This window comes from Chamaea fasciata, unplaced genomic scaffold, assembly GCF_029207755.1.
Source record: "Chamaea fasciata isolate MVZ Bird 193981 ecotype frontalis unplaced genomic scaffold, bChaFas1.0.hap1 SCAF_2, whole genome shotgun sequence".
NCBI lineage: Eukaryota > Metazoa > Chordata > Aves > Passeriformes > Sylviidae > Chamaea > Chamaea fasciata.
This window is the reverse complement of record NW_027094087.1, coordinates 89,031,598-89,058,922: the sequence shown is the minus strand read 5'-3', so window position 1 is coordinate 89,058,922 and position 27,325 is coordinate 89,031,598. Positions and strand designations below refer to the sequence as shown.

At 38.6% G+C, this 27,325-nt stretch overlaps 2 protein-coding genes across 6 annotated transcripts in view; both read right to left on the bottom strand.

Annotated features, from left to right (window-relative positions):
- The window catches only part of CCDC138 (coiled-coil domain containing 138), a 33,270-nt gene extending 26,206 nt beyond the window's left edge, over positions 1 to 7,064 (bottom strand). For 2 of the 3 annotated variants that reach the window (XM_066176689.1, XM_066176691.1), the window contains exons 1-7: positions 7,009 to 7,064; positions 4,882 to 4,942; positions 4,133 to 4,208; positions 3,320 to 3,429; positions 2,506 to 2,690; positions 1,353 to 1,511; positions 138 to 257 (exon numbers count right to left, since the gene is read on the bottom strand). In XM_066176689.1, coding sequence (XP_066032786.1) covers positions 138 to 257; positions 1,353 to 1,511; positions 2,506 to 2,690; positions 3,320 to 3,429; positions 4,133 to 4,208; positions 4,882 to 4,942; positions 7,009 to 7,056 — 759 coding nt within the window. In that variant the 5' untranslated portion in view covers positions 7,057 to 7,064. The remainder of the gene's footprint in view (positions 1 to 137; positions 258 to 1,352; positions 1,512 to 2,505; positions 2,691 to 3,319; positions 3,430 to 4,132; positions 4,209 to 4,881; positions 4,943 to 7,008) is intronic. The other variant, XM_066176690.1, reaches the window with a different exon arrangement.
- Positions 7,065 to 8,174: 1,110 nt separating this feature from the next.
- LOC136285471 (E3 SUMO-protein ligase RanBP2-like) overlaps positions 8,175 to 27,325 on the bottom strand; it is a 33,127-nt gene continuing 13,976 nt past the window's right edge. For 2 of the 3 annotated variants that reach the window (XM_066176686.1, XM_066176688.1), the window contains exons 20-29: positions 22,901 to 27,272; positions 17,128 to 17,301; positions 15,710 to 15,802; positions 14,651 to 14,847; positions 14,022 to 14,250; positions 13,443 to 13,541; positions 13,116 to 13,258; positions 11,324 to 11,597; positions 10,891 to 11,225; positions 8,175 to 8,666 (exon numbers count right to left, since the gene is read on the bottom strand). In XM_066176686.1, the coding sequence (XP_066032783.1) occupies positions 8,361 to 8,666; positions 10,891 to 11,225; positions 11,324 to 11,597; positions 13,116 to 13,258; positions 13,443 to 13,541; positions 14,022 to 14,250; positions 14,651 to 14,847; positions 15,710 to 15,802; positions 17,128 to 17,301; positions 22,901 to 27,272 (6,222 nt within the window). In that variant the 3' untranslated portion in view covers positions 8,175 to 8,360. The remainder of the gene's footprint in view (positions 8,667 to 10,890; positions 11,226 to 11,323; positions 11,598 to 13,115; positions 13,259 to 13,442; positions 13,542 to 14,021; positions 14,251 to 14,650; positions 14,848 to 15,709; positions 15,803 to 17,127; positions 17,302 to 22,900; positions 27,273 to 27,325) is intronic. The other variant, XM_066176687.1, reaches the window with a different exon arrangement.

The window sequence follows — 27,325 nt, the reverse complement described above, 5'->3', positions numbered from 1 at the left end:
AAATCACTTTCAGTCATTTGTACATTTCTTGTCTCAGAGAAACAAAAGGTCAGCAATTTTGCAAACTGAAGCTGCTCAAATATTTAGAATTGTTGACTGTAACTTGTAGAATTATTTATAACAGGAAATAATTTTACCTGTTTTCTTAAAGTGTCATTCACTTCCTTCAAGCTGTCAAATGATGACTTCAGCCTCCTATTTTCTTTAGTTATTTCTCTCAAGGCTTCTGTCAGCTGCTTAACTTCTGCCTCATGCTGCTATGGAAATATCAGATTTAAAAACATGTTTTAAAAGAGACTATTATAGAAACAGTAAGTTCCAGTTAAGTGTTAAAAGACTCTGACAAAGTTTCAAATACCAAGTTTTTCATGTCCAAATTTGCACGTTCAGTCAGCAGTGAGAAAAACAAGATCTGTACTGCCTATTCTACCCAGACCAAATATATACATGTATATTTCTCAAAAAAATCAGATGTAGGATGTGTTTGTGAACTAAAATCAATGGCAAAGCTTTTTCTTACAGTCCACTCTTCCAAATATTTACCAAAAGTTGTGACTGTGTTTTGAGGTTTCAACTCATGTTTCTGGTTTTGCTTACTCTGAGTCACGCAGAGTGAGAAACCAATCCTATGCCTTGTAGAGACTGGGGCTCTGGTTTACAACACAAGCATGTGAATTATTAAATACAACCCACATAGCCACTGTCATTCATCTCTTATCCCTGAAATTTGTTTCATATTTAATCTTCTCTGGACCTTAGATTTAAGTACCTCAGATTTGGTAAAATAGCAAGGTTGTATTTTACTGAAAACGTTCCAGCTTTCATTTCTCCCCTTCATGAATTCACTCATCTCCACTACTCTTTCTTCCCATGCCTCCAAAGTTAGGTTGGTCTTCCTCGAAACTTGGAGTCTTTATTTGCTAGTACTCTCTGCAATAACTGTTGTGTCATAAGATCTCATTGTGTCTTAAAGCATTCCCAAGGAAATCCACTACAACTACAGCTAATGCAAAGATACTCATTTAACTTACACACAATTAGATAGACCACTTTTTTTTCTCTAATATTGATCACATAGCTTTCACTATTTTACAAAAACATTACCTTCTTTTTCCAACTTGTAACTGTAAAATGTACTACGCATCAGACAAGTAAATGCACCATTCTGAAACAGAAGTGATACAAAAACTCTAGCAATATTGTTCAGTACTTTTTATTTAAATCCTTCCTTTGGGAATTTCAAGGACTTCAAAGAAATAAGCAGGATTTCCAGCAAACATGTGATGGCTTAAGAAAACTACAAATGAAAAGGGCATATAGAGTAATATCTATGATTAAATATATTATTTCACCTCTTTTATATCTGCAATTTTTGTGTGAACTTCTTCCTCAACACCTCTTATTTTAGCCAAAGCTGCTTCATGCGTAAAAAGCAATGCTTCTTGTTCTGTTAGATAACGTTCTCGTTTCTGCAGTTGCAGAGCATACTCCTGCTGTGCTGAAGTTTCTCTCTGTATCAATAAAAGAAATATTAAACTACTTTAAAAACCCATGTGAAGTTTTCCCAAATTATGCTGGATTTAAAATTTTGTCCCATGCTTAGCTCCTTGTGAAATTATAGTTAGACAAGAGCTTACTAATACAAAGTATCCTGACAGCCACCTCTGTCCAGTTTCCTCCCACATTAACCCAAAAGACTTCCATGTGCATTGGAATGGTTCAGCCTCCCAAAATATAAAATTCAACTCTACATTGTTGCTATGGAAAATTAAACTTTGGCTTTTGCTTCTAAAATATTTGCATCATGGTATTAATTGTAGGACAGAACAGAGCCTGATGTGACTGCCTATGCTGAACACTAGATTAATGATACTGTGTCTTCAACTAGTGAGAAGCATCCCTAAAAAAGTGGTGAAGAAAAAAGATATACAAAATCATTTTTACCTCACGTGTTGCAAAGGACAATTATGGCAAAGAATCCAGCAGAAGCTTAGGAACCATTACAGAGTAAAACCATATAGATTCTTTTGTTAGTAGCCTAAATCTGCTGGAAATGAACTGGTGGCATGAATAGAGGGCTTTTGGAGGAGGCCATGAAGCCAAGAGCTTTGCAATGCCCAGAGTCAGAACAGTTTCAGATGTTCTCAAGAGAAGCAATGGTTGTGGGTGTCTCCCTGTACACTCACAGTGTGTCACAAGACAGTCTTGCATGTAGAAATATAGTGTTCCAATTCCCTCAAGTTGAATCTGCCCATCTACCCATCTACCTGGTCTACCCAAAATTCAATTCTAAGCACAATTATGAAATCACTGAATTAATCTAGGAGAAGAGGCAGATGACACAGATTTAATATATAACTAACTGTGATTGGTATAAAGTAATAGAAAAAACGATAGTTTTAATATATACGTTTTACTATATAAGTAGTTTCAGATTTCTTTCTTGAAAGTGACAACATTCATAGCATTATTCAACAAAATTTTTAAGGTGATTCCAGTTCCTACCTGGAGCTTCTGATGTATGACAAATAACTCATCATAAATTTGACTGATGTGAGGTGGTATTAAATCTTGCCTATTGCAAGCCTGAGCACCAGTTCCACGCAAAATTTTCTTTAAGAAACCATGGTTGATAATTTGGTCTCTATTTTTTTGAGTATTTGCAGCCAAATGAGATGGTAAAGTGAGGCCTGCAGACATGGAAAAAATGCATTTTACATTAAAAAAAATCAGTCCTAGGTAAATATTAATATGATTGTTGTACAAAACCAGCAAAAATATGTTCTAGGAATTCAGAATAACAAGTATAGAGCAAGATGTATCAAAGCGTGAAAATAATCTAAAGAATTACAGAGATTTGATCAAAGTTCTTGTTCCATGACTTATTTCAAACTGATCAAGAAAACAGTTTTATAAGTAAAACTATACCCTCCACTGCAATATAGAAACCCCAGAGATATCTGTATGGAATCTATGCACAGACTGAATCATGTCACCAAAATCTCCTATTGTTTTTGTAAGGGCTTCAGGCAAGTGATTTGCTGTTGATTAGACCTTAGGGTGACACCTAAGCAAACAGAACAAGAGTTAAGAAACTACTGGACACCACATGAGAAAGTAACATTAGTATTGCTTCAAGTATGTCTGAACTTCCTAAAACAATTCTAAAGAAAATACGCATACTGATGTGAAAGGTTAAATCCCCACATTAAAATACATTTTAGGTGCCTAGTGTATTTCTCAATTGCATAGAAATATTTACTAGAATTTTTAAGTTCACAGAGAGTTGTAAGAATGTATAGAATTAAATATTTAATACCTGTTCCCATGTATAGAGCTGTATTTTGAATTGCATCAGTTTCAGAGCAAATAATGCTATCTTCTTCTAGGCCACTTGAATCACAAACAAAATCTTGCTCATCATCAAAACTAAAAGTACAAAAGAGCAGCAACTTTAAATTACTCAGTTCCTTTCCAACATGAAACAAAACAGAGCACTAAAAGAAGTCTGTCTAAAAAGAGCAAACATTGCTTAATGTAAGACTTAGATATTTTTACTGATAACAAATAGCAGTTAAATCATTTGGATGAAAGGCATTACTACTCACAAATCTCAACCACAGCAATTATGTGCTGCTGACTTAAGAGCTGTTACAATAACTAGGCTTTTCATGGTGTAAGCAACAGGTAAAACCAACACTCTTCTCTCACCACAAACCACCAAATTGCTGGAGAACTAAAAAATTATATTTTTTTCAGTTTAGTGAAAAATAGCCCTTAAAAGAGATTTCTTGGCTTCTGGAATTGAATTATCTCTAAATAACATAAATCTGTTTATCACTCTGGGCTATTCACTTTCCTCCTAGTAATTTTTTTTATTACCTAGTTCAGTTTACGTCATTCCCGTATCCCCTTAGCAATTCCAACATACACAGATTAGATTAGAAAGTGAAACAATATTCCTCATCAAAATCAGCATCCTCATTATGTCATAAATCGGCCACAAACAACTCTTTACTTAGCAAGAAACTTAAACCAACTTTTGCACGGTCCAAATAACATTGTTTATTTGTCATTTATCTGGATTATTAGAGAAAATAAATAATAACAGAGAAATAAAAACACTTCCTACCAATCCCAGTCATTCAAACTTTTTCGGAAATCATGATCTGATCTGTTCTCTCTTCCAGTTTCAGTAAATTCTGACTCTAAAGAACAATTTGATAAAGAAATAGTTATATTTTTCAGTGAGCTGTCGGTGTCACCTGAACTACAAAAAATTGCAACAATTTTATTTTGCATTTGAGAAGCTGGCATTAAGAAATCAATAAGGACTTATTAGAAATACTTATCACATAGGTTTAGGAACCAAAACCACCACTGATGCAACCTGATGAATTATGAACTTAATTATAACAGTTTAAGCCACAGTAAGAATTATTTAGCTTTCACATCAGATTTGTCTTTCTGAAATTTTAAAGCTTGTCTGCCTATAGAAATTTTTCTGTAACTGAAGTCTGACAAATACATTGATTTAGCCTGCTGTCCCCATGCACCAGCTTCTCAAAGAGACCAAATGCACTCTAAATATTACATTTATGTATCCTTAAATTAAAGCTAAACACATGCATTATGAAGTGAACTGCTATCAGCTAATTCAAGCAGGACTTAAACAGGCTGTGAAGCATTGTTCCAAAACATCCTTTGTGCTCTTTACTTGTTACCATTCCCAGGCTGGCTTCCAGGTATCACAACCCCCTGAACAAATTTACCTATCTATTTAAAATGAGGCAGTACAAAACTAAATAAATTTAGGAATAACACAGCTTTAGTATATATTTTCCCTGTAAAAGATATCAAAGCACCATTGCCTTGTATTACCTTTGTAGGCTGGGGAGCTTCTGCTTTGACATTTGGTATGCAATGCTCCTGAGAAGCAATCCTACAAGAAAGCATAAAACCACTGCACTCCAGTCAGAATTTTCATGGAAAAAGTATGTTTCAACTTGCAGGTTTAACAGTTAAACTGTCGCATCTTGTGACAGAATTCTAACTACGAACTACTGGCTTTGAAAAGGGAGGTGGGCTTTTTAAATAATACATGTAAATGATCTCATATTAACATAAAGCGGCAAATATATTCTCTACAGTCTAAAAGCAAAATACTTGGAGTGTTATATGTTAGAATATTTGTGAAACTATAAAGCACTAAGAAGACAGTGCCTAAAATAAAGGCATGAAGGTAGAATTAGGTAATCATGGAAACAGTGCCATCTACCTTCATATCTAGGCTTTTTTACCAAAGTTTCCTGCTTTAGTTTTTCTTACTTATTTATATCTACATACTAAAGAAGTGAGTGACAGAAATTTTAGGCTACAAGCAAAATCTATTAAATGCACAATAGAAAATATCAGACTCAAGGCAGCTCTCATGATCTTGTTTCACAGCATCTCTCTGCTATGCTCTAGATCAAGCGATCAACTGCTGTATTTTCCTGCCCTTGAATGGCCAATTTTTAATGAAATAACAAAGCTCACAAACACATAGAACATTTTCTTCCTTGCAAACATTAAAGCCTCAGTAACAGTCTTTTAAAAATGAGTTTTAAAAGTTGCTTTTCCTTAAAGTACAGTTCTGCAGTTCCAAGCAGAATATTCCCCAAGAAAAATTCCCCAGAGAATCTAGAACACCATCAAATGCTATTCAAGTTGCAAATTCGTCTGCAGGAACTAAGGGCACATACAAGCTGATTTTAGCTGCTAAAAACTCAAAATCTTCACATCACATTTGGGATGGTTCCTGATCCTAAAATGGTAAGCCACTTTTCCTAAGGAAAAAAAGGCTGGGTTTTGTATTCATTTGATGACTCCAGGAATAACTCAGTATTCCAATCCAACTATGTACCTAACTCAAACCCACTTTGAATCTCTCCCAGTCTTTGTTTGCTCATGGGTATTTTTCCACCATATGATTTCTGCTGCAGCATGACTTTGAGCACTTTAAGGTCTATTATCCCCCGGACACACTGGAAATATTTGACCTAGGGAACACAGATGCATGAAAACAACTGCAAACATTTGCTTCACTGAAAGACAAACATAATTCAGGCAAATAAAGTTGGCTGGCCAGCAAGTACTTCTACTAAGTATCAAAGGCTTTTGAAACACCAGCACGGGGGAAGGGTCTTCGCTGCTGAGTTTTTAGGCAGATCAGTTTTGACTTGTCAGCAAAAGTAATAGAAAGTGAGAAACCACAATACAGTTCACTCAACTGAGACCAAAGATCTCCTCCGGTATAAAATCTCATTGCCGAACCCTGGCAAGCGGATGATACCCATCCTAATTAACTGTCTGGTCATTGCAGCAGTCTCTAATGAACCATGGGTTTGATTCCTGATTGACTGGATATGGAACCATTTCCTGCTCTCTCACAACCGAGTTAATCATTAAGCTTTACAAAAAAAAAAAAAAAAAAAAAAAAATTATCACAAACGCATCGAACACATCCTAAGTAAGGCTGTCAAATACTGTGGGGGCAAAAAAAAAAAGTTATCCTGTTACATATATTTCATAAAATTTTAATATACTCCCAAGAGGATTCACATATTTTCTCACTCAACTGGCAGGCACCAGGTCTTAGGCAAAAACGACACGCTAAACTGTATCTTGGTACCGCACAGAATCTGGAATTGCAATTTCCAGGGAAATTTCCTGCTCAGACAAGGATGACTCTTCAGCACCTCAGCTCGAAGGCGATCGGAGCGCGGCGTCCGGGACAGGAGCGGCAAGAGCACGTAACCACCTCAAGTCTGTTTAAACCCCACTTTAGTCTCGCACTGCCCGGGAACGCAACAGCACGGCGCTCACAATGAACCCCGAGGGAGCGGACAGGCCCCCCGCCCTCCATCTCCTGCGAACGCTTCAGGGACGCGGCGAGGAGGAAATGGCTTTTCTGCGCCTCCTGCTCCTCCCCGCGGGCCGCCCGCCCCGGCCCCGGCCCCGTCTCACCCCCGCCGGCCCGGGCGAGCCGCGCCGCTGTAGCCCCGGGCCCGCCATGGCGGCACCGCCGCGCTCGAAGCAACCGCCAGCAGCCGCGCAGGCGCGCTCGGGGCCGGCCCGGGCGGGCAGGGCAGGGCAGGGCAGGGCGAGCCGCCGCTCGGGGCTGGCGGGGCGGGCACACAACATCGTCACCATCAACACCAAGCAGCGCTCCTCTCCACCCCCGGCACAGCGAGGCCTGACAGCGCCGCGTCCAGCACTCTGGCAACTGGACCACTCAGGGCCACCTCCTTAAACACCTGCAGCGACGGTGATTCCAACACGGCCCTGGGCCGCCCATGCCGTGTCAGCCTTTCTGGGAAAAAAACGCCTCCTGCTGTCCTACCTAAACCTCCCCTCACACAGCGTAAGTCTATGTCCTATTGTCTTGTCCTGTTGCCTGGGAGAAGAGGCCGAACCAGCCCTAGCTCCAGGCTCCTTTGAGAGGTTGTAGAGAGCGGGGGAAGGTCCCTGAGGATGTATTTCTGCCATCCTTTAAAAATAAAAAAATAACCCCCCAAATAAAGCTAAGCTAAATGCATGTTGTAGAGTATCAGTTTAAGTAAATCCCTCATTTCCCTGTGCATACTCACTCTTGAGAAGCAAAGTTGTAAAAGGTAGAAGCACGCTGGAATACACAAGCAAGAGCCTGCAGCAAGGTCAGAGAAGTTAACCACAGCAAATAAGCACTGAGCAGAGTCAGAGGGTTATACTTAAAGTATGTCAGGTAAAATCCCAGTGTTAAGTAAATGTTTTTCATTAAGCCAAGTTTTTTAGAAACCGTTTAAGTACAAAAAAAAAAAAGTTGGCATATTGCTCTAGCAAAACATTGATCAATCATTTAAAAACCAAGCAGACAGAACAAACCAACATCCAACCTAAGTTCAGCCTGCCTTCTGCACACTGGAATACCCATTAACTTTCTAAGGACTTCAGTGCACTGTCCAGCAATTTGCATCTACAATCTGTATATTCAAAAGAGCTTCCTGAGAGCAAGAACCAAGTTATGCAAGTTATTTCCTTTTAAACAAACCAAAGTGAAGACAAGACATTTATTTTAACAAGACTAGGATTTAATTTTTAAAATTTGACACTTAATACAAATATGTCAGGATAACACAAATACACCTGAAATATGCCAGTGCCTGAAGTTTATTTACCATGCAAAAATCAATTAGAACACATAAAAAAATTCAACTATAGCCTGTAATTTTACATTTATACATCCAAAGTGTCCATTTTAAGAAGTTGAAATAATTAGTCAATAACATCTAAGTACTGATTTATACTGCTAAAACATTTGTATACTCAAAGAAATAATTCTATATTTGCCCACAGTCTGTAATGACAATTCTTCCGTTTACTAGCCCTTTAGGAGAACCAAAAGATTCGATCTTTTTCACAACATCCATTCCATCTTTCACAAATCCAAATACCACATGTTTGAAGTCCAAGTGTTCTGCTTTTTTAAGTGTTATGAAGAACTGAGAATTATTTGTATCCCTGCCCTTATTTGCCATTGACAACAATCCAGGACCAGTGTGTTTCACTATGAAATTCTCATCTTCAAATGCTGTTCCATAAATTGACCGTCCACCTGTTCCATCATGGTTAGTTATATCTCCTCCCTAAAATAAAAAAAAAACAAAACAGACACAGCATTAATTGACAAGTCCCAAAACATAACCCAAAAATCGTTATTTCCTTTCAACAATAATGACTTTGTTTTGGAGGAGCTCATTTTTCATTTTCACAAGTATCAATATCTGCTTAGATGTAGGGCTTCCCCAGCTTCAGCAGGTTTGTTCATGGTAAACGAAGCAGTAGTAGAAGGTTTATCCCTTGTTTATTCCAAACACAGCATTTTATCTTCCTGCTCCTCATGGTGACATTCCTCTAGGCCTGCCTTTCCTACTGCTGGCATCACTTGGCCCTGGAAGCTGCCTAGACCTGCATTATCTCATTGAAGGCCTGTCCTTGCTTAGTCCCTGCAGGCACAGGATTAATCACCTGAAAAAGGTTAACATAGCAGTGAGCAGTAATTCCATACAGCTTTGCCACATAACTGATTAAGCAGCATGGTGTCTTATCTTTCTAGAAGGTAGCAAACTTCTGGTTCCTGATAATTTGAATATACACATAAAGGTGACAGACAGTGTAAATTGTAGCTGTGCAGCCTTAAGTTCTCATTGAAGAGCTTCTCACCTTACCTCAAGAAAGTTCAGGTAAAGCAGAGCAAACTTAAAATATACTCATGTAATATGATAAAAACTCCCTTTGTCAAGGCACACATGGTGGAGTTAACTGTTTTAAAAGAAAGTCTGCTCCTTTATAAATGTGGAATATCCTGAAATAAGCTTTAATCCTAAATGAGTTTATCAGAAAGGCATGAAGGTTTAACAAAAGAGCCATGAAGTGCATACTTCAGATATACATAGATAGCTAATCAAAAGACAGGCTAATATTTTATTCTGGTAACAAGCCATTCATATACTATTACAGAATGGTTTATGTTGGAAAGGACCTTTAAGATCATCCAGTTCCAACTCCCCTGCCATGGGCAGGGACACCTAGAACTAGGACCAGGTTGCTCAGAGCTCCATCCAGCATTGCCTAGAACACTGACAGGGATAGGGCATCTACAACTTCTCCAGTGTCTCACCACCCTCACAGCAAACAAATTCCTCCTAACATCTAGTCTACACCTACTCTCTTTTACCTAGAAGCCATTCCCCCCATCCCCTGTAACTACATGCTCTTGTAAAAATGTTTCCCTCCATCTTTCTGGTAGGTTCCCTACATGCTCTGGAGTGACACCATTACATCACTCCTAAGCTTTCTCTTTCCCAGGATGAACAAATTCAATTCTCTTAGGCCTTTCCTCCTAGGACCAGTGCTCCATCCTTCTTAAAAGTCTTGGCCCTTCTCTGGACTCGCTCCAACAGGCTGATATCCTTCCTATTACTTTTGCGTATCATTTTCCTGTATTACTGTATTCATCTGGGCTTGTAGAAAGCCATTTACATGCCTCATCTTTGGGGATGTAGTGACATGCAGATCATTAGCATAGCATGTACTGATGTTGCTTCATTTTACATGTTCCAAGTTACTAAAACTCAGTGAACTAGGGATGAGAATTTTAAGAAAGGTCTATCTGAGCTATGATCAATCTCCTAAGCCTCCAGCACTTATGAACTTGCAAGTGCCACTGAACGCACACAGAGGTTTAAAACCAACACTGTCGACCTGGGGTTACAGACGTACTGCAGGCTGATGCTCTCAGCACAAAATCTGATGTTTTAGGAAACAGGCCACTGTGTGATAATTGCATCTAGAAGACTTGTTTTAGATTGAAACCTGACATCTATGATACTTGGAATATCAGTTTTAAAGTGCACTTTATTTGAAATACAAAGCATACTTTAAAGTCCAAGAAGCCTGGAAAAAGCGTTCCTAACAGGTCCGCATACAGAAGTTCTTCTCTGGAGAGAGAGAGAAGGATGAATGGTAATTTTGGGAATGCCTACTTTCCTTGGTGTTCCTGTTTAGCAACAGGCCCCTTGTCTATTGTAGGAGGACTCCCCTTCATTTTTTTTCTTCCACCCTGACATGATACCAACTAGGAAACACTGAAGCATGAGCTACTGGCAGGTGAAAAGAATCTTAGGGTAGCATGTGCTCCTTCCACCATTTCTCATCTCCTTGTAGGGAAAGGACAGATGAGACTATCATGCACAGTGGATCCATGCTGCCAACAAGAATGTGCTACACTGCAAAGTCATTTTTTGAAATGCCATTGTTAGTTAAGATGCATCTCATTCTCTCTGTGAAGAGTCTTCCTTTTATACTTACCTGACACACAAAGTCTGTGACTATTCTGTGAAAGCGGGAGTTCTTGAATCCAAATCCTTTCTCTCCTGTGCACAGGGCTCTGAAATTTTCAGCAGTTCGAGGTACAATATTTGCAAACAGTTCCATGGTTATGTGTCCTAAAGGTTCATTATCAGCAGAAACTTCAAAATACACAACAGGGTTGGTGTCCTTTGACAGTCCTGCTGCCAGAGACAAGTGCCCCTTTTGTAGTTCTGACAAGCTTAGCTGGCATTCTTCAAACATCTTCTTGAAAGAATTGGCCATTTCTTGGCTTTTAAATCTGACTGCAAATTGCTCTACTTTTACTTCACCATCTGAAAAAAAATCCAAGAAGGTCTGTTTAGTTTCTTCTTTTAATAATCTCCAGGGAAAAACAAAACACAGAAACTACGGACCACGTGAAGAAACTCACCAGCATAATCTGTGGCTGTCCAAATGAAAGCATTGTTTGATGTATCAGAGGGCACTAAGTTCATTTCTTTGGTGATAACATGGTTTGCACAGACTTTAAGAACTTGGTCTCTTCTCATTAGGATTCTATAGTATTTCTTCTGTGTATGGAAGAGTATTTTGATCTCACCAACACCACGCTCCTTCCACTGAGTAACATCCCTGTCCCATCTGTAAAGTTTTGCCCTCTCCTTGAAGAGAATTTCTTCATCTTCTTCTCCAGATTTTACCTCTACCTAAAAAAAAGCACAGTAGACTGAGTACCTGTGATTTCCTAGAAAGATATTAAGTAATTATTTACATATACTTCTGAAGATTCTGATGTATTAATGGAAGATTATTCAGTGCGTTCTTTTCTCCAACACTCCATCATACTAAAATGAGTAAAACATTTTCAGAATTTAAGAGCCCAACAAATTCTACTATATGAGACCAAGTACAGCATTGCAAACCTCCTTCACCATGCTACATGCAGTTCTGGTGGGTGTCTGTTGGTTTTGCTTTGGGACTGGTTTGGTTGGTTGGGTTTTGGTGGTATTTTTTTATGTGTGGGGTTTTTTTTCCTTTTAACAAAACCCAAATAATTTATCAAGCGTTCTGACAAGTTTCAGGTTTTCTGAATGATGTGCACGCTAAGTGAAGACAAAGTACGGTTAGAATGCCAGGAGTTACCTTTAGGACATTGTTAAAGAATTTGATGTGTGCATTTGAACATAATGAACACCAAGTATACAAAACTTCGGCCTGACAGCTGTATCTCCACCTCACTTTATGTATGCATTTACTGGCCTCTAACGTGCATATAGATATGCAACACTTGAGAGAATTGTAGAAATATGTGACAAAATACTGCTTGTGAAACTGAAAAAGGGAAGCAGAGAAGAAAAGCATCATAGAAGTCATAATGTGACACACAGATGAGCAAAGGCACACCAAACTTTAAAGAAAGTTGAAAGCACATTACAAAATAGATCAGACTAGCTGTTCAAATTGAAGGACACCACATACTGTTCCTTTGTGCTCTACTTGCCTTGCTCAATAACTTTTTTAATCCGTAGTTAAGTTTTATTATTTATGGAAAGGTCAGGCAATATGACTATATCATCAAAAGAGTCTGAAATATTTATTAGGCTAAAAACCAAATCAAGACACGAATAACTGTGTAAAGTCTTACTTAGTAAGTGGTAACGCTACCTTCAAAGTTGAAGGTTCTCCTACTTCTTGAAGAGACATTTATTTTCAAACTACAAGTTAGGTCCCTCAGCCTTCAGGTAATGTTAATTGTACATCTTTTTGCTTAGCGATTCTAGAAATGTCTTGCCTAGCTTAGAGTAAAAATTTTTAGTTGGCATGGCTTTCATAGAACTGAATTTACAAGTCACTGACTCAAAGCCATAGCTGAATTGTATAAGCACTAGCAGTTATTCAGTTCCCCTTCCTAATTTTCAGCTGTGCTATATAGATGGTTTAGCTCTTACAAGCTACACATACAAATTTGCATCCTGATCAACTCTCAGTCAAGTTATAAAGAAATTGGTGTTGGAGATTTTAACTGAGGTACCAGACACATCCCCAGGGCTATGCTGTACTAGGATTTAAAACAACAGGTGCTTCAACATAGTCAGTGTAAAACATGCAGAACAGGGCACAACACCACAGAAAGCAAAGTTAGTTAAGCAAAACATATTTAAAGCTTGCTGTGTTAGCAGAAATGCTTGTTTTAATGTTGTTTTATATTCCAGAAGTCATCTTACCTCTGGTAAGGACACAATTGGCTCAAAGTGGATATCATCACTATGTACTACCTCATCATCACTACCACCTTCATCTTCATCTGCTTTACGGGTGGTATCTCCAAACACAGTTGCTCCTGTATTTGCCCATTTGAAGTTTTTATCTACAATTAAGAGAGTTACATTTTAAACTTTGTGTTTAAAAAGTTGGTTGGTTTTTTTTCTTCCTGACAAAAACTTGCAAAAAATTGTTGTTTCTAATGATCAGCAGAAATTTTGTGCACAGAAGGTATACTGTATGAAGCAAAAGTCCAGATGAGGTCTCTCTGAGAGACTAGTTGAACTCACCTTTTGAGCCAAAAGCAAACTCCTCAGAACTTTTGGATGCCAGATCTGCAAATGACAGGCCTGCAGTATTGCCGAAACCAAATGAGATGATTCTGTTTTCTATTAAAAAAAAGGGGGAAAGTCAAAGATTTTTCTCTGCTTTCTTAAAAGAAATGTATTTATGTAGTCACAAGAATAAACTGGAGACCTGTCTACAGCATTTTTGCCTCCCAATAAATTTAAAGTTTGAATGACACTTGTCATAATGACCATCTGTTATGGTTTTAAAAAAGGGCCCAAGACACTGTGAATTTCAGCATACTACTTTTATGCAGATCCACACAGGCTTATGTGATATTTAACACTAAACAAATGAAAGTACATCATATGTAAATTACACAACAGACACTAGCATTGTTTTGTTGTGAAATCAAACATAATAAAATTTGATATGTACACATTTTTACCAGACTGGTACCTATGTTTCCAGTTCAGTATTGGTACTACTTCTCCCTAAAACAGCAACTACACTAGATAAACTGATCCACAGAAAAGCATAGTTTCATTTAAAAAAACCTCAGAGCATACCCCTGACCTTACCTTGTGTTGACTCTGAACCATCTGAATCACTCTTTTTAGTTGACAAATCTACAGGCTTGTCTTCAGCTCGTGGTAAGGTCTGTGATACTTGCACAGTTTCTGTGGTGGAATGTGATTCTTCACTGCTGTTACCTGACTGGACATGTACTGTCACCTCATCTTTTGATAGAGCAGGTATTTCTTCCTTACTGGTACAGACTAAATCACTTGAGCTTGCAACTTCATTCTCCTGCAAATAATCAAAAAAGTAATGTAATAGGTAAATAAGTTAGAAGACCTTAGGATTCAAACCTCCTCCCCAGGAGTCTAAGAACAGTCCTTTTGAGAAATATAAAGAACACCAAGAAAAGTTGTTGTAAGCTTTCTGAAGTTTTTCATTACAGTTAACACAGCCATGTTAACTTGACAAGAGACTCAAGTATCTTTGAAGTAGTCTGTTTTCAAAAAAACATTATTATTCCCTGAAATCAAGTCTCCTGTGTTGGCAGACACCTGACGCACAGCTACAAAAAACCCCTCAACTTTTCCCAACTGTTTGTTTTAGTTCTAGAACTGTACTGGTCTCACACATTTATGAAGTAACTGTACAAGTTTAATACCAAGAAGTTCAGTAAAGATTTAGCTCTTACTTTCATTTCATGAATTTCAGCTTCTGACTTTAAGTCTTCTGGACTGTCACCTTCAGTGTCAGTACTGACACCAGAAACAGATGTAGAAGGAACCTGCAGAGCTTTTGTTTCATCTTTCTCCTCAGGAGCTGCTTTCTCTTCCCAAGTAGCAGCACATTCTCTTTCATTGTTGAATTCACTTTTTCCTGCAAGGCCTGCTGTAAAGAATTAATGGAGAATAGCTGTGAAGGCAGCAAATACTGAAATAATGTTTAGCTCCTACATTATAAATTAACTTCCTAATAGCCAGATCAACTTGAAGACAGACTTCACGAGCTTCACAGACAGCACTACTGTTTAAATTGTTGGAAGTGAAGACTAACTAACTTAACCTGGAGTGACTAGATTTGCATATACAACGTCTTTTTTACAGCTATCAGGGAATTTCCATGCAATGATAAAAGAGTTCAATCATGCAGCTGCCACTACTACTAACTTCCTTCAGTATCTCCTATTTTAGATGGCTCAATCCTTCCAGCACATTTCCTCAAAAAACCCCCAAACTTTACTTCTAGAAGTAGCTACCCAGGCTTCAAGTTTTGCAATGCTGAAGTCTGAGACACAGTAAGACACACACAAGGAAGTTGTCTACACCTGTATATTTAGTATAGAGACCAAACAGCTTTTCTATTAGATTGAACAACGTTAACACAAGCTTCAACTGAGTAACTGCAGAAGTAGCAAGTATTCAAAGATGTAGACAACTTTCTCTTGAGCAGTATTATGCCAAGCTGAATTTTTCATATTCAGAAGGAGCTCAAGATAGGAAGAGACTTTGATGCTCTTGTTTAGAGATCACCTGGAATGTACATTTCTCTTTCAGGTACCTCTTTACTGCTAACAGTTTGACATACTGAGCTTAACTCTGTACTTTGAGATGCAGATTTTCTGCACCCAGCATCTCTGCTTCTAAAAACCATCCTAGGAAATATAAAATTAACCTCTGCCCATGTGTCCTTCAGATTCAGAGTTTATGTTTCACTACATGAAGCATAGTAATTAAAATTTCTTAAGACCTACCTTTTACAGGACCTTGCCCTTTCTTTTTCTCTTCTGAATCACTGGGATAGAGTCTTCCATTAAGTTTCTTAACAGCTGATTCATAGTCTTCATCTTAAACACAGTAAACAAGAGTAAGTTCTCAGGTACACCTTTAGGTCAGAGAAGTCCACTAAGCCCTTCCAACTCACAAGACTAGCAGGCATACATAATTTTTGTTTATGTTTTAACAGTTACACAAGTCAACAAGTAACCTTTCACTTCTAGTTTTGCTTATTTGTACTCCAGAGTGCTGTTAACACTTTCTCAGCCTAGACTGCTACAGATACATGCCACAGGTTTTGTTTTTAGAAAACATATTTCTTACTGAATGATTTTATTAAGACTACCACTAAACACATTTGGGAAAGAATACTGAAGATTTTTTTACATAAAAACTTACAAGCTCAGGTACTTGTGGGAGGGGGCTTGTCTTCTCCCATTTTCTGTTGAATACAATGTTTCCATTTAAAGTATCTGCTGCTGTGTAAATCAATCTTAATTACATGCAGTAAAGTTTGAGATAAAGTAAGTTTACTAATGGTATTAGGAATTTGCTTTAGAAGAAAAATAACTCATTAACCTGAGATTGCTTGTTTTAAATAAAAAAATGTTTTACATTTGTCTCAAAATACTTACTAAGTAGGTCTCTTGCTCAAATATTTCTGACCTAACCAACTGCCTTGATAATGATGCCAACACCCATAATACACAAAACAAATACCCTTTAGTCACTCCTGGGCCTCCACTATACTATTCTGTTTTGAAGACTTGAGTGTACGTCTTTGGCCATAAGGACATTGACAGGATTACTTGCCATTGGACCAGAAGTATTTCGGTGTCTAATGGTTCTAACACTGCTGAGTATCTCAAGTTGGAAGGGACCCATAAGGATCACCAACTGCAGCTCACTGCTCCTTGCAGGACTACCTAAAACCAAGCCATATGACCAAGTACATCACCCAGATGTTGCTTGATGGGCGTACTGCTCTAACTACTGTCCTGGGGAGCCTGTTCCAGGACCACCCTCTCAGTGAAGAACCTTTTCCTATTCTGAACTTCCCTGACAGCTTCATTCCATTTCCTTGTGTCCTACAGCTGAGTAGCAGCAGAGAGAGGAGATCAGCACCTCCTCCTCTGCTGGTGCCCTTGAGGAAGTTTTGTACTGTGATGAGGTCACCCCTCAGCCTTGTCTTCTCCCAGCTGAAGAAACCAAGTGACCTTAGCCACTCCTTCTGAATCTGGAACTCAAGGCTGTTCACCTTGATCACCCTCCAACACCTTCTTACACAGAGGCACCCGAAACTGCACGCAGTCCTACTCAAGGTGGGGCTGCACCAGTGTATTACATCCTTTCCCCACAAAAAGGCAGTACAAACATAAATTTTGGCATTCCTTACCATCATCCTCATCACTCACATATCCAGGCTTATTCTTGTAACAGAAGAATGTTGAAGGGAGCTTGAGGAAGTCAGCAAGAGCTCTCTGTTCAGGGGTAGGTGTTAACTCGTAAACTATGACAACCTCATCAGACGGAGCATCATCCTCTGACACCGTGGTCTTCTCAGCTTTTTCTACAGAAATTGAACAAACCATTAAAATGGAATCATTTCAGAACAGGAAACATTAACCCCACATTAATATGGAACTGAATTAATTCTAAGGGTTTATATATTTTCTGTTGATAGATTAGAAACAAAAATTGAACTTCTAGGAGGCGAGGACAGAACAGCAAATTGCCTTTGGAATTCAAGCATTAAAAAAAAAAAAACATGGCTGCATCTTTATATTATTAAAAGGATTGTTAAATTAAGTCCTCATGTCAAATAGACAGCTAGAGAGAAGAGTGACAGAGATGCCAAACAGAGGTAAACAAGCAAACATCAGGCCTGAAAAAAAGTGAACTTGTGTACAACAACCTGTCCAAGCAACTGAATAGAACTCATTTCAGATTACTTATGGGAAAGTTGAGGGTTTTATTACCTAATTTCAATTTATCATAATAACTTGTGCTGAAACTTTGATTGTTACAAAAGGAAAGTAATTCTTAGTTCCACTATCAAACAAAAAATATTGCTTTCAGCCTATTTAACCAGCTTTTGCAACAAGGAAATATCACCATCAGTTTTATTATTTAGCTTTTTGTCTTCTTGCCCTGAACATTAAATTATTCCTTCCATCAGTATTGAGAACAGTGCATGATCAGTGCAAATGTTAAAGCTGAAAGTAAAGCTTAGAGCAAACTGCAGATAAAACATATGGCTGCAAGACAGCTTTGGAAACAAATATTTGAGTTTATTATGAGAGAATGGAAGCAAAGAAGGAGGATAAAGAAATTTAAACATCAGGTATGGTTTTTTGGGGGTTCTACTTGTTTAGATTTAAGTGTTATTTTGAAAAGGGGAGTTTGGGGATAAAGGCCTAAGAAATCTGTGAACTATTTTTAAGAATTATCCCATAAGCACATCAGTAACCACAACAACTGTTTCTAAGAACAAAATGATTGCTTTAGTACCTCAACCTATTTGCTAACAGTCTATTACCTGTTCTCCAGATTTAAGTGAGAATCTGAAGGGTGGTCTCAAAAGCTCACTGTGTTTTTCATTAAAGAAAATAATTTAGTAAATCTGTGGCACAGTGTAATGAGAGAAAACCTAAATATCCAGCTAGAAACCAAACTAGTACCCAGTTCCCAAAAAACACTGATTTTTCTGATCATATAATTTAACTTATCATTGCAAGTAGAAAAAAGGACAGAAGAGACATGTTTACAGACATGACCTTTGATCCTCTGACACAACTAATACACTAAAATAAGTCTGCTTTTTAAAAGCAGTTTTCTCATTACTTTTTACTTAATTGTCCAGTAGATTAAGAGCAGTATAAAGTAAAGTAACAGCAAAATCTGATGTACTGATTCAAACTTACATATTTTTTCAAAGTATTACCTGTGTAGTCTTTGCCCCACCTTTATTTACAAGTTGATCATTTCAGGCATTTATATACACACCAGAGCTACAAAGTAACTCAAACCCATCACCAGCACACTCTTGTAGACTAACTCTTTTTGCTCAGATTTTTAAATCTCAGTAAGCTCTCTGAGCCTGCAGAAAGTAGGCGTAGGATAAGATTCCTGAACAAAAAATTTCTAAGTTCATAGCACACCAGCGGGATATAGATGTTTTCATACCTCTTCTTAGAATCTTACACAAAAAACTCACCCTAGCTAATTTAAGGATTAGAAGTACATCTAGTACTGTGTTATGAAGATACGCAGATATCCTGCATATTACCATGTGTTTTATTCTTTCTGGTTAGTTAAGCAAGTGTCTTAATTGGACTGAGTAAGTTTGCACCAAGTTCACCTGAGGTTTAAGTGTGGAGCATTTAGTCCTACACCAAAAAACAGCTTTCCTTAGGATCAAAAAATTTTCAAAAAATGTATCTTTGAGTATAACGAAACACTTCTTTCAAGTCAGTCAGGTAGATGGCAGAAGCATGTGCTTTCTTTAATTTGAGCAGCAGAAAGGTAGCTAGAAGCTGCGGCAACAAGTACACTGTTCCAGTGTTTTACCACAGTCATCGCTCATCGGGTTTGACAGCATTTAAAGAGAGCTATCATGCAGTCTCTTTCAGTACCCTCTGGGCAAAACAGCTGAATAAGAGAAATACATTTAAGGTCACTTCAGATTAGTCTATGAGTAAAGTTCTCCATGAAACTGTTTTATCAAACACTGGAATAATATTCTAGCATTCCAAACATCTACTGAAAGTGATGAAAGACTTCAACAACAATGATTACTGTTGCAAACACCTTAAATATATCTTCAAAGGCAGCCATGAAACAAAAAGCCACGCATACATACAATGTATTCTGAAAAGACTTGGTTTTAGGATACTGGAACTTTCTACTCTAGGTGAAAAAACCCACACAAAGCAGTGTTAGTATATGAGAGAAACAAAATTCAGGACAATATCATGCACAACAGTTCTTTTCAACGCTGTACTGTATTTCCACTTTTGTTTGAACTGACATTAAGAGCAGGTAGGCCCAAATCTCTCTAGCTAGTCACAAAACTGATGTTTACTCTCATGCACTGATCAATTAGTATCTTCTGAATATAAGAGGAAAGCACCAGTTTAAATCCTACAGCATGTAACAGGTACAGTAGCCTGCAACTGACTTGACTCAAACTTGTAAAGCACTGGTGTGGATTAAGTCCAGCTGGCGATTAAGCACCACAGAGCTGCTGGCTCACACCCTGTAACCTGGTGGAATGGGGAGGACAACCACGTGTAAAATTTGTAGGTGGAGATGAGATAAGAACAGTTTAGTAATTGAAAAAGAAGTGACATATAATAATAATATTAAAAGATAAAAATAAAGCCCAAGGAAAAAAACGAGTGATGCACAATACAGCTGCTCATGACCTGCTGACCAATGCCAGACTCCATTCCCACACTCCTACTGGGCCCTCTTCCAGGTAACTCCACCAGTTTACAAACTGAGCATGATGTTCTATGGTGTGGAATATCCCCTTGGCCACTTTGAGTCATCTGTCCCAGCAAAGCTCCCTCCCAGCTTTTATTTATGTACCTCCTCAATGGCACAGCATGAGACAAAAAAAGAAAAAAAGTCCTTGACTTAGGGTAAGCACTGCTTAGCAGCAACCCCAACATCAGTGTGTAATCAGCATTGCTCTCATACTGAATCCAAAACCCAGCACTGTACCAGCTACTGAGAAAAAAAATTAACTTTACCCCAGCCAAAACCAGAACAAGAACTTCTAAGAAGTTTATGATATGATCTGAAAAAATGGAAATGCGTGGAGTTGCAGAACTACTACAAGGTTAAATTTCTTTTGAATGTTGTTCTAGCAGAACTCAGAAGCCACTGCTCAAAACAAGTTCCCCATGAGAAAACTCTGTATTCTATTTGTATTGGATAGGCTTGAAAACTAACTTAGGAAGGATTTCTCAAAATCCTTTACTATTAAGTCAGAGCTCAAAGACTAAAAACTAACACTGAAGACTATCATTAACTGTAAACAAATCACTAAATAGACAATCATAACCTAATTATCAGAAAAGTAGAAGTAAACAAGTCTTAAGTACCAGAAAGGCTTATTTTGTCTTGTTTCTTTAAATACATCCCCCCTGCCATATGCCCCCAATATAACACCATGTTCAATTTGAGGTAGGAAAGGTTCTTGCATGTGTGAATTGGCACTGAGTGATTAATGGGATTAATGATGTCCAGATTACAGACATCATAAATAGAACTGAACTGTTAATAAACTCCATCCACAGGGATGCTTGAAAACACAGAGCAAGTGACTTTAGGTTACGTACACAGAACAGGAATTCAGTGTTCAAGTAAGAACAGCTTATCAAATGACATTTTGACACTTAAACAATGTAGGACTAATACTGCAAGACTGTCACATGCAGACTAGAAGTTTATTTAAAATTAAAATAATTTTAAAACCATGTAAGTTGAGCTTGCTTACAGCAAGCATACTTGCAAGTAGCACTGGTAGTAACCTATAATCAAAGTATAAGCTCCAACAGGGTCTGAATGTAAACAAATTGGTTACAAATGGGCAGAAATTTTTTTAACCAGCTAAGGTGGACTTCAGATTATACATGAAGGTGGCTCTCACTTCTGTGCACTCTTTCTTTTTAAAAGCACAGCAGTTAACACTGATAATCAGGAAACTGAAGCGAACATTTCCAGAGAGGCTAAATACATTAAAGCTCTTTACTGGATAAGATGTCTCAAGATCTTCAGGCATATTTCATTTACATAGAGTAAAGCACATCAGGCACCACAAGACATACTCTCTGAAAATAACAACGTAATTTCTCTAGACAAAAGGAATTTAGGAGATCCAGTGTGCACGCGTAGTAGAACTGTGATGGAAAAAGTGCAGGGCACATATCCTCAAAAAATAAGGCAAACAAGCCAAAAGCTTAAACAGGGCCATCGCTTGTGCTGGCTCATGTAAACATACTAAGGGCTAGAGACACTCTTTAACATGACAAATACAGTAGTCAGACACACAATTTCAAGTACTTTCCTTCAGCATGCATGTTAATTATGAGGATTACTGAGCCAACTGCTTTGACCACAGCTGGGTTATTGCCCATGCCTGCTAGAGTGTTTTTATCACACATTCAGTGCAGTATGTAAATACCTTTACTATCAGGTTGCAAGGAGGATGTGCTTGTCCAAAAGGCCATGGGATTAGATTTAAAGAGGCTAAAATTAAATCCTAAAAAAATAAATTGTTGGTATATAAGTGTTTACCTGGAATTTTAAAAGGATAGAACAGATTTATATATGTTCTGCAGGTATTCCAGTCATACTGCAAGGCAGGAAATTTCATCTGTTCATTCTACACAAACTTATCCAACCCATGTGAATGTACCACAGCTATTACCTTCTGCCATGTCACTTTTTTACGCTTTAGCTAATAGACAGGATGCGTTAATGAGTCTGAGACATCCCATCCTTCTCACAAAGACACCTCAACACATTACAGTGGTCCTGTCACAGCCACACATAGCCTGTACATCATTTTAGACTATGACAGAAGCCACAAAACTGAGTATGCTGTCATGATCTCTTCTCAGGCTAAGGAAGTAGGCTGACATCCTCATGTTAAGCTACACAACCAAAATTGCAGAAGCCAGTATTTAACACTTGAAACAAAGGTATAGACTATTTCCACAATAGTCATCTACTTAACTATGGGGATAATGCAAATTTTAGCTGAAGCATGTATCTGCCATTCTCGAACTTTGCCACTCTGAGCAAAGGCCCAGGGTACACACAACATCAACTACCTATTTAAGCCCCAAAAGCACGTCCACAAATTCTTTGAGCACTTAAATCCAAGATTTGGATGCAGCACTTCAGAATTTAAGCTCTCTACCGGAAAGTCCTGTTCTCAGTAAACAAATTTCCATCCTGCATTATACATTTTCATTTATATTTGAAAATAATTATGACTTAAAATTCCCTTCTTTTGTTGAAACTCTGGAGAACGTATGGATAACTGCATCAAAACTGAAAGATACTACCTAGTCTCAAGAGAATAATGACAGCACAAAGTTGATTGCTTAATAAGTTGCATGCTTGAATAAATTACTAGTATAACTGACACTCACCTTTTTCCAGAATTCTAAATGAGAAGTTAGATGGTCCATCTTGTGTTGAAGCAGACAAATTGTCTGCCTTGGTGTCTACAGGCTTCTGAGTAGCATTTGAGATTTTTGGTGGTTCAGAGACTTCCAGTTCTTTCTGTGCTGTGTTCTGAGATGCTGGAATATGGCCTTCACTCTTTCTTGGGGGATTAAAACTGAAGCCAAAGAGAGAACCAGTGGCTGAAGTATTTCCAAATGTGAATGTCTTTGATTTTTCATTACTGAAAATGCTCTTGACAGATTCAGATCCAAATACAAACTTTGGAGGAGAAACCACTGTTTTTGTTGGTGTTTCTGAAGTATTTGACACCTCTGCAGCCTCTACAGTTGTATCAGAAGTATCATCACCATGGCTGACATCAGTTCTTTCTCTGGTTGTTTCTTCCAGGACAGCTACAGCATTTTTACCACATGGAGATTCCTTTGGTGTATTAGCACGAGAAGAAAGAGGTGTTATTAGTGTCTCCCTCTCTTGGGCATGCTTTGCTTCATCAAAAATTTGCTTAAATGAGTCTGCAACATCTTGCAGCTTGAATCGCACAGCCAAAAGTTCTACTTTTCTTTCCCCATCTGCAAAGTCACATGCAGTCCATACCCAGGCTCTGTCAGATCCTTTCATTTGTTGCATATTCATATCTGGTGTTATCCTGTGATTGGCACAGAGTTTTAGTACCTGGTCCCTTCTCATTACTATACGAACTTGTTTGTTGTCATAGTTCTGCAATATCTTGATATCCCCAATCCCTCTCTCTTTCCACTGATTTGCATCTTTGTCGTATCTGTAGAGTTTGGCTCTATGGCTGAAGACAACTTGCTCATTTTCCTCGCCACTGGTCACTTCCACAAGATCAGGCAGAGGAACCACAGGTTCAAAGTACTGTCCATCTCTTTCTTCTTCTTGAGTAACATCAGAATCTTCATCTGTGCCTACTGATGTTCTACTCTGATTCTGTTTGGCAGGAGATTTGGATGGGCTCAAAGCAGATTTAAAGCTGAAACTAAAACCTGTGGTAGACTCTCCAAATCTAAACAGATTTTTCCTTACAGGGCTACTTGCAAGAGGTGATGCATATACAGAACTACTTACACTATCATCCAATGCTTCTTCACGCAAGTCATAGTTATCCCATTCCAGAGTAGGGCCTGTACTTTCAGCATGTGGCTTTATAACCAAATCAGAAGTACTGCTGGTACAAACAGAGCTTACATTTTCCTCTTCTGACAGTTTAGTTTTGTCATCTGTCAAAAAAGTTTTGAGATCTTTTAAGCCACACTTCATTTCCTCTGCTCTCTGTATAAGCTGAGCCGTCCTACCTGTATCAACAAGTTTATGGGGTGTCTGCAGTGGTATATCTAGTAGTAGCCTCTGACATTCTTCAAACTTCTGTTTGAACTCTTCAGCCTGCTCTGGTGTCTTGAATTTTGCTGCCAGATGTTCCAGCTTTGCATCACCATCAGAAAAGTCATTGGCCATCCACATCCATGCTTTGTCTGAGCCAGACAGCTGTTTTAAGTTCATTGTTGTTGTTATCCAGTGATTCGCACACACCTTCAGTACCTGCTCACGCCGCATCAATATTCTTACTTTGCCATTAACTTCGTTTTTAAGAATCTTCAGATTGCCCACCCCCCGTTCTTTCCACTGGCTTGTTTCTGGATCAAACCTGAACAGCTTTACTCTCTGGGAGTATAACACTTTCTCATCTTCCTCTCCTGTAAATGGTTCTACTTTTTCAGGCATCTGAACAATAGGTTCAAAATGGATATCATCGCTGTCCTCTGTCTTATACACATCATCATCCTTCTCACTAAGGTCAGCAGATGTGTTTGCTTTCTGATCCGTTTTAGAATTTTGTGAAGAAAACAGCTTTTCACCTGCACCTGAAAAGCCTTTGAAGTTAGGGTCCTTTTTACCAAATTGAAAGCCTTCCCTAGGAGTATTTTTTGCAAGCTCAGCAAAAGTAGAAGTGCTGCTATTTTGCCCAAAAACAAAGTCGATTTTCTCCTTGTCTGCTGTTTCTTGAAATTGGAATCCAGTTCCACTGTCTGAAGGCAATTCCTTTTTGTCTTTTTCATCAACACTTTTTAAGAAACCAGTTGTATGCTCTTTGGACAGCTCATCTTTCTTCGTGGCATTTTTACTAGACTCCTGTATCCCAAATTTAAATCCACCTGCAGGCATTTGCATTGAAAAGCTAAATCCTTCTTTTGCAGACTTGGCTTCAGTGTCAGAAGAAATCTGAAATGTAAATGGTGGTGTCTTGCCTTGCTCTAGACCAAACTTAAAGCCTGTTCCCAGCTGTCCTCCATCAAGTCCAGGTAATTTACTTTTCAAGCCAAAAGCAGGAGCTGTTGGCAAAGTATCACCAGCTGGCTTACCAGATGGATTTGGTGTTTTGCAGGCTACGCAGACTAGTGAAGAACCTTCATTCCTCACAAGACAAGTATCACAATCCCACTGACCTTCCTTTTTAGCAAAAAGCCCTTCAAACCCATTTTTCTGTGGCTTACTTGTATCACCAATGGAACCGACCCCCAGAGCAGCAGATGTCTGAACAGAAGGTATGGGTGTATTTGGTTGATTTTGAGGTTTTGGATTCTGACAGGAACAACAGTTCACATCTTTTGCCTCATTCTGGACTTGGCACACAGGGCAGTCCCACTGACCTTCATTTTTAGCAAAAGCAGATCCAAACTTGTCCTGCACTGTGTTACCATTCCCTTTCAAACTTGCAGAGCCAGTTAATGGGGTGCCATGTGTTTCCCACATACCTGATTTTGGAGTTTGACATGATACACAATTCTTTACAGTTGCTTCATTTGGAACTAAACACACTTTACACTCCCATTGATCCTTCTTCAAGAGATGCTGCCCAAACCCACCAGAAGAACAAGCTTGCTGAGCATCCTTTCCAAATGAAATAGTAGTGCTAGATGCAGTGGATGTAGCTGTAAGGGTGCCTTTGCTGTCAGGTTCACTGCTTGCTCCATCTTTTGGAAACTGAAAGCCCAAACTCATGGTCCCAGAAGTGGTTCTGTTGGGCTCCTTGACGTCCTGATTTGCTGTTTCTTTTGCAGTCCCACTGCTCTGAGCACCAGACATGTCAGCATTTGATCCCAAGGATTTTAAAATATTCTGTGCCTCCTCAAACTTTTTTTTGAAAAGCATTGCCTCTTCAGGTGTTTTAAATCTAATTGCAAGCTGTTCTGGTTTTGGCAATTCATCTGCATAGTCCAAAGCATGCCATACAAATGACTTATCTGATGCAGCATTTGGAGTTAATTTCATATCAGTATTTATGTAGTGATTTGCACAGATTTTCAGCACTTGGTCCCGCCTCATTAAGAGACGAAATTTGCCAGATACTTTATGTTTAAGTATTTTCACATTTCCAATACCCCTTTCTTTCCATTCTTTAGATTCCGCATCAAAACGAAAGAGCTTGGCTCTGTTGCAGAAGAATTCTTCTTCATCTTCCTCACCTGTCTTTACTTCAATCTTATCAGGAAGTGGCACCACAGGATCAAAATGAGGACCATCATCATCCTCATCTCCACCATGGGTGCTTCCTCCTTCTGTTTCATGACTTCTATTGGCCAAATCTGAATTTGAAGGCATAAATACAGGTTTGTTTGGTTCTTGAACACTAAATGGATCGTTCTTCTCAAAACCCAGGGTTTTGTGTGCATTTTGTCCTGTGTTTTCTCGAAGAGAGATGCCTGGAATATGTTTATTGCTAAAATTGAAGATACTTCTTGAACTATTTGTGGTATCATTAACTGGCTTTTGTTCATTGTATCTATCATCCTGTAAAGGTTTATCAGATGTTAAAAGATCCAAAAGGCTTTCTCTACTATTAAAAGGTGCATTAAGGGGCTGTGGTGCAACTTGAGGGGGAGAAGAGAAAGTAAAGTCCCCATCATTAGACTTGAAGTTAGGTTTAAATTTAAAAGTTGTCGGCTGACTTGGCTGTGCTGGTGTTGGCAGAGGTGGTTTTGATCCTTCTGCTGTTCCCGGTGGTCCAAATTTAGGCATTGCCTTTGGCTCTGCAGGCTTTAAAGTGGGTGGCGTGACCGAGCGGTTTGTGAAGTACCCCGGTTTGGGCAATGTTGGATTGGTGCTTGCCTGCGGAACGCTGTAGTTGTAATAGTCATCAGCTGTACGAGGAGAAATGAGTGCCGTACCAGGAGAATCAAAACGCAGAGGTGGGCCATACATTTCTTGGGAAAACATACAGCCAGAAGTGTTTTGTAGAGGTGGTGTATGCATGGGTGGCGGTTGATAGGAGTATATGTGTGGCTGAGGCGTAAGTCGGTTCATGCCATAGACAGGAGGCTAAAGAAAAAGCAGAAAACAAGTGCTCTGCTTATTGTGGTAACAAAGAGGAC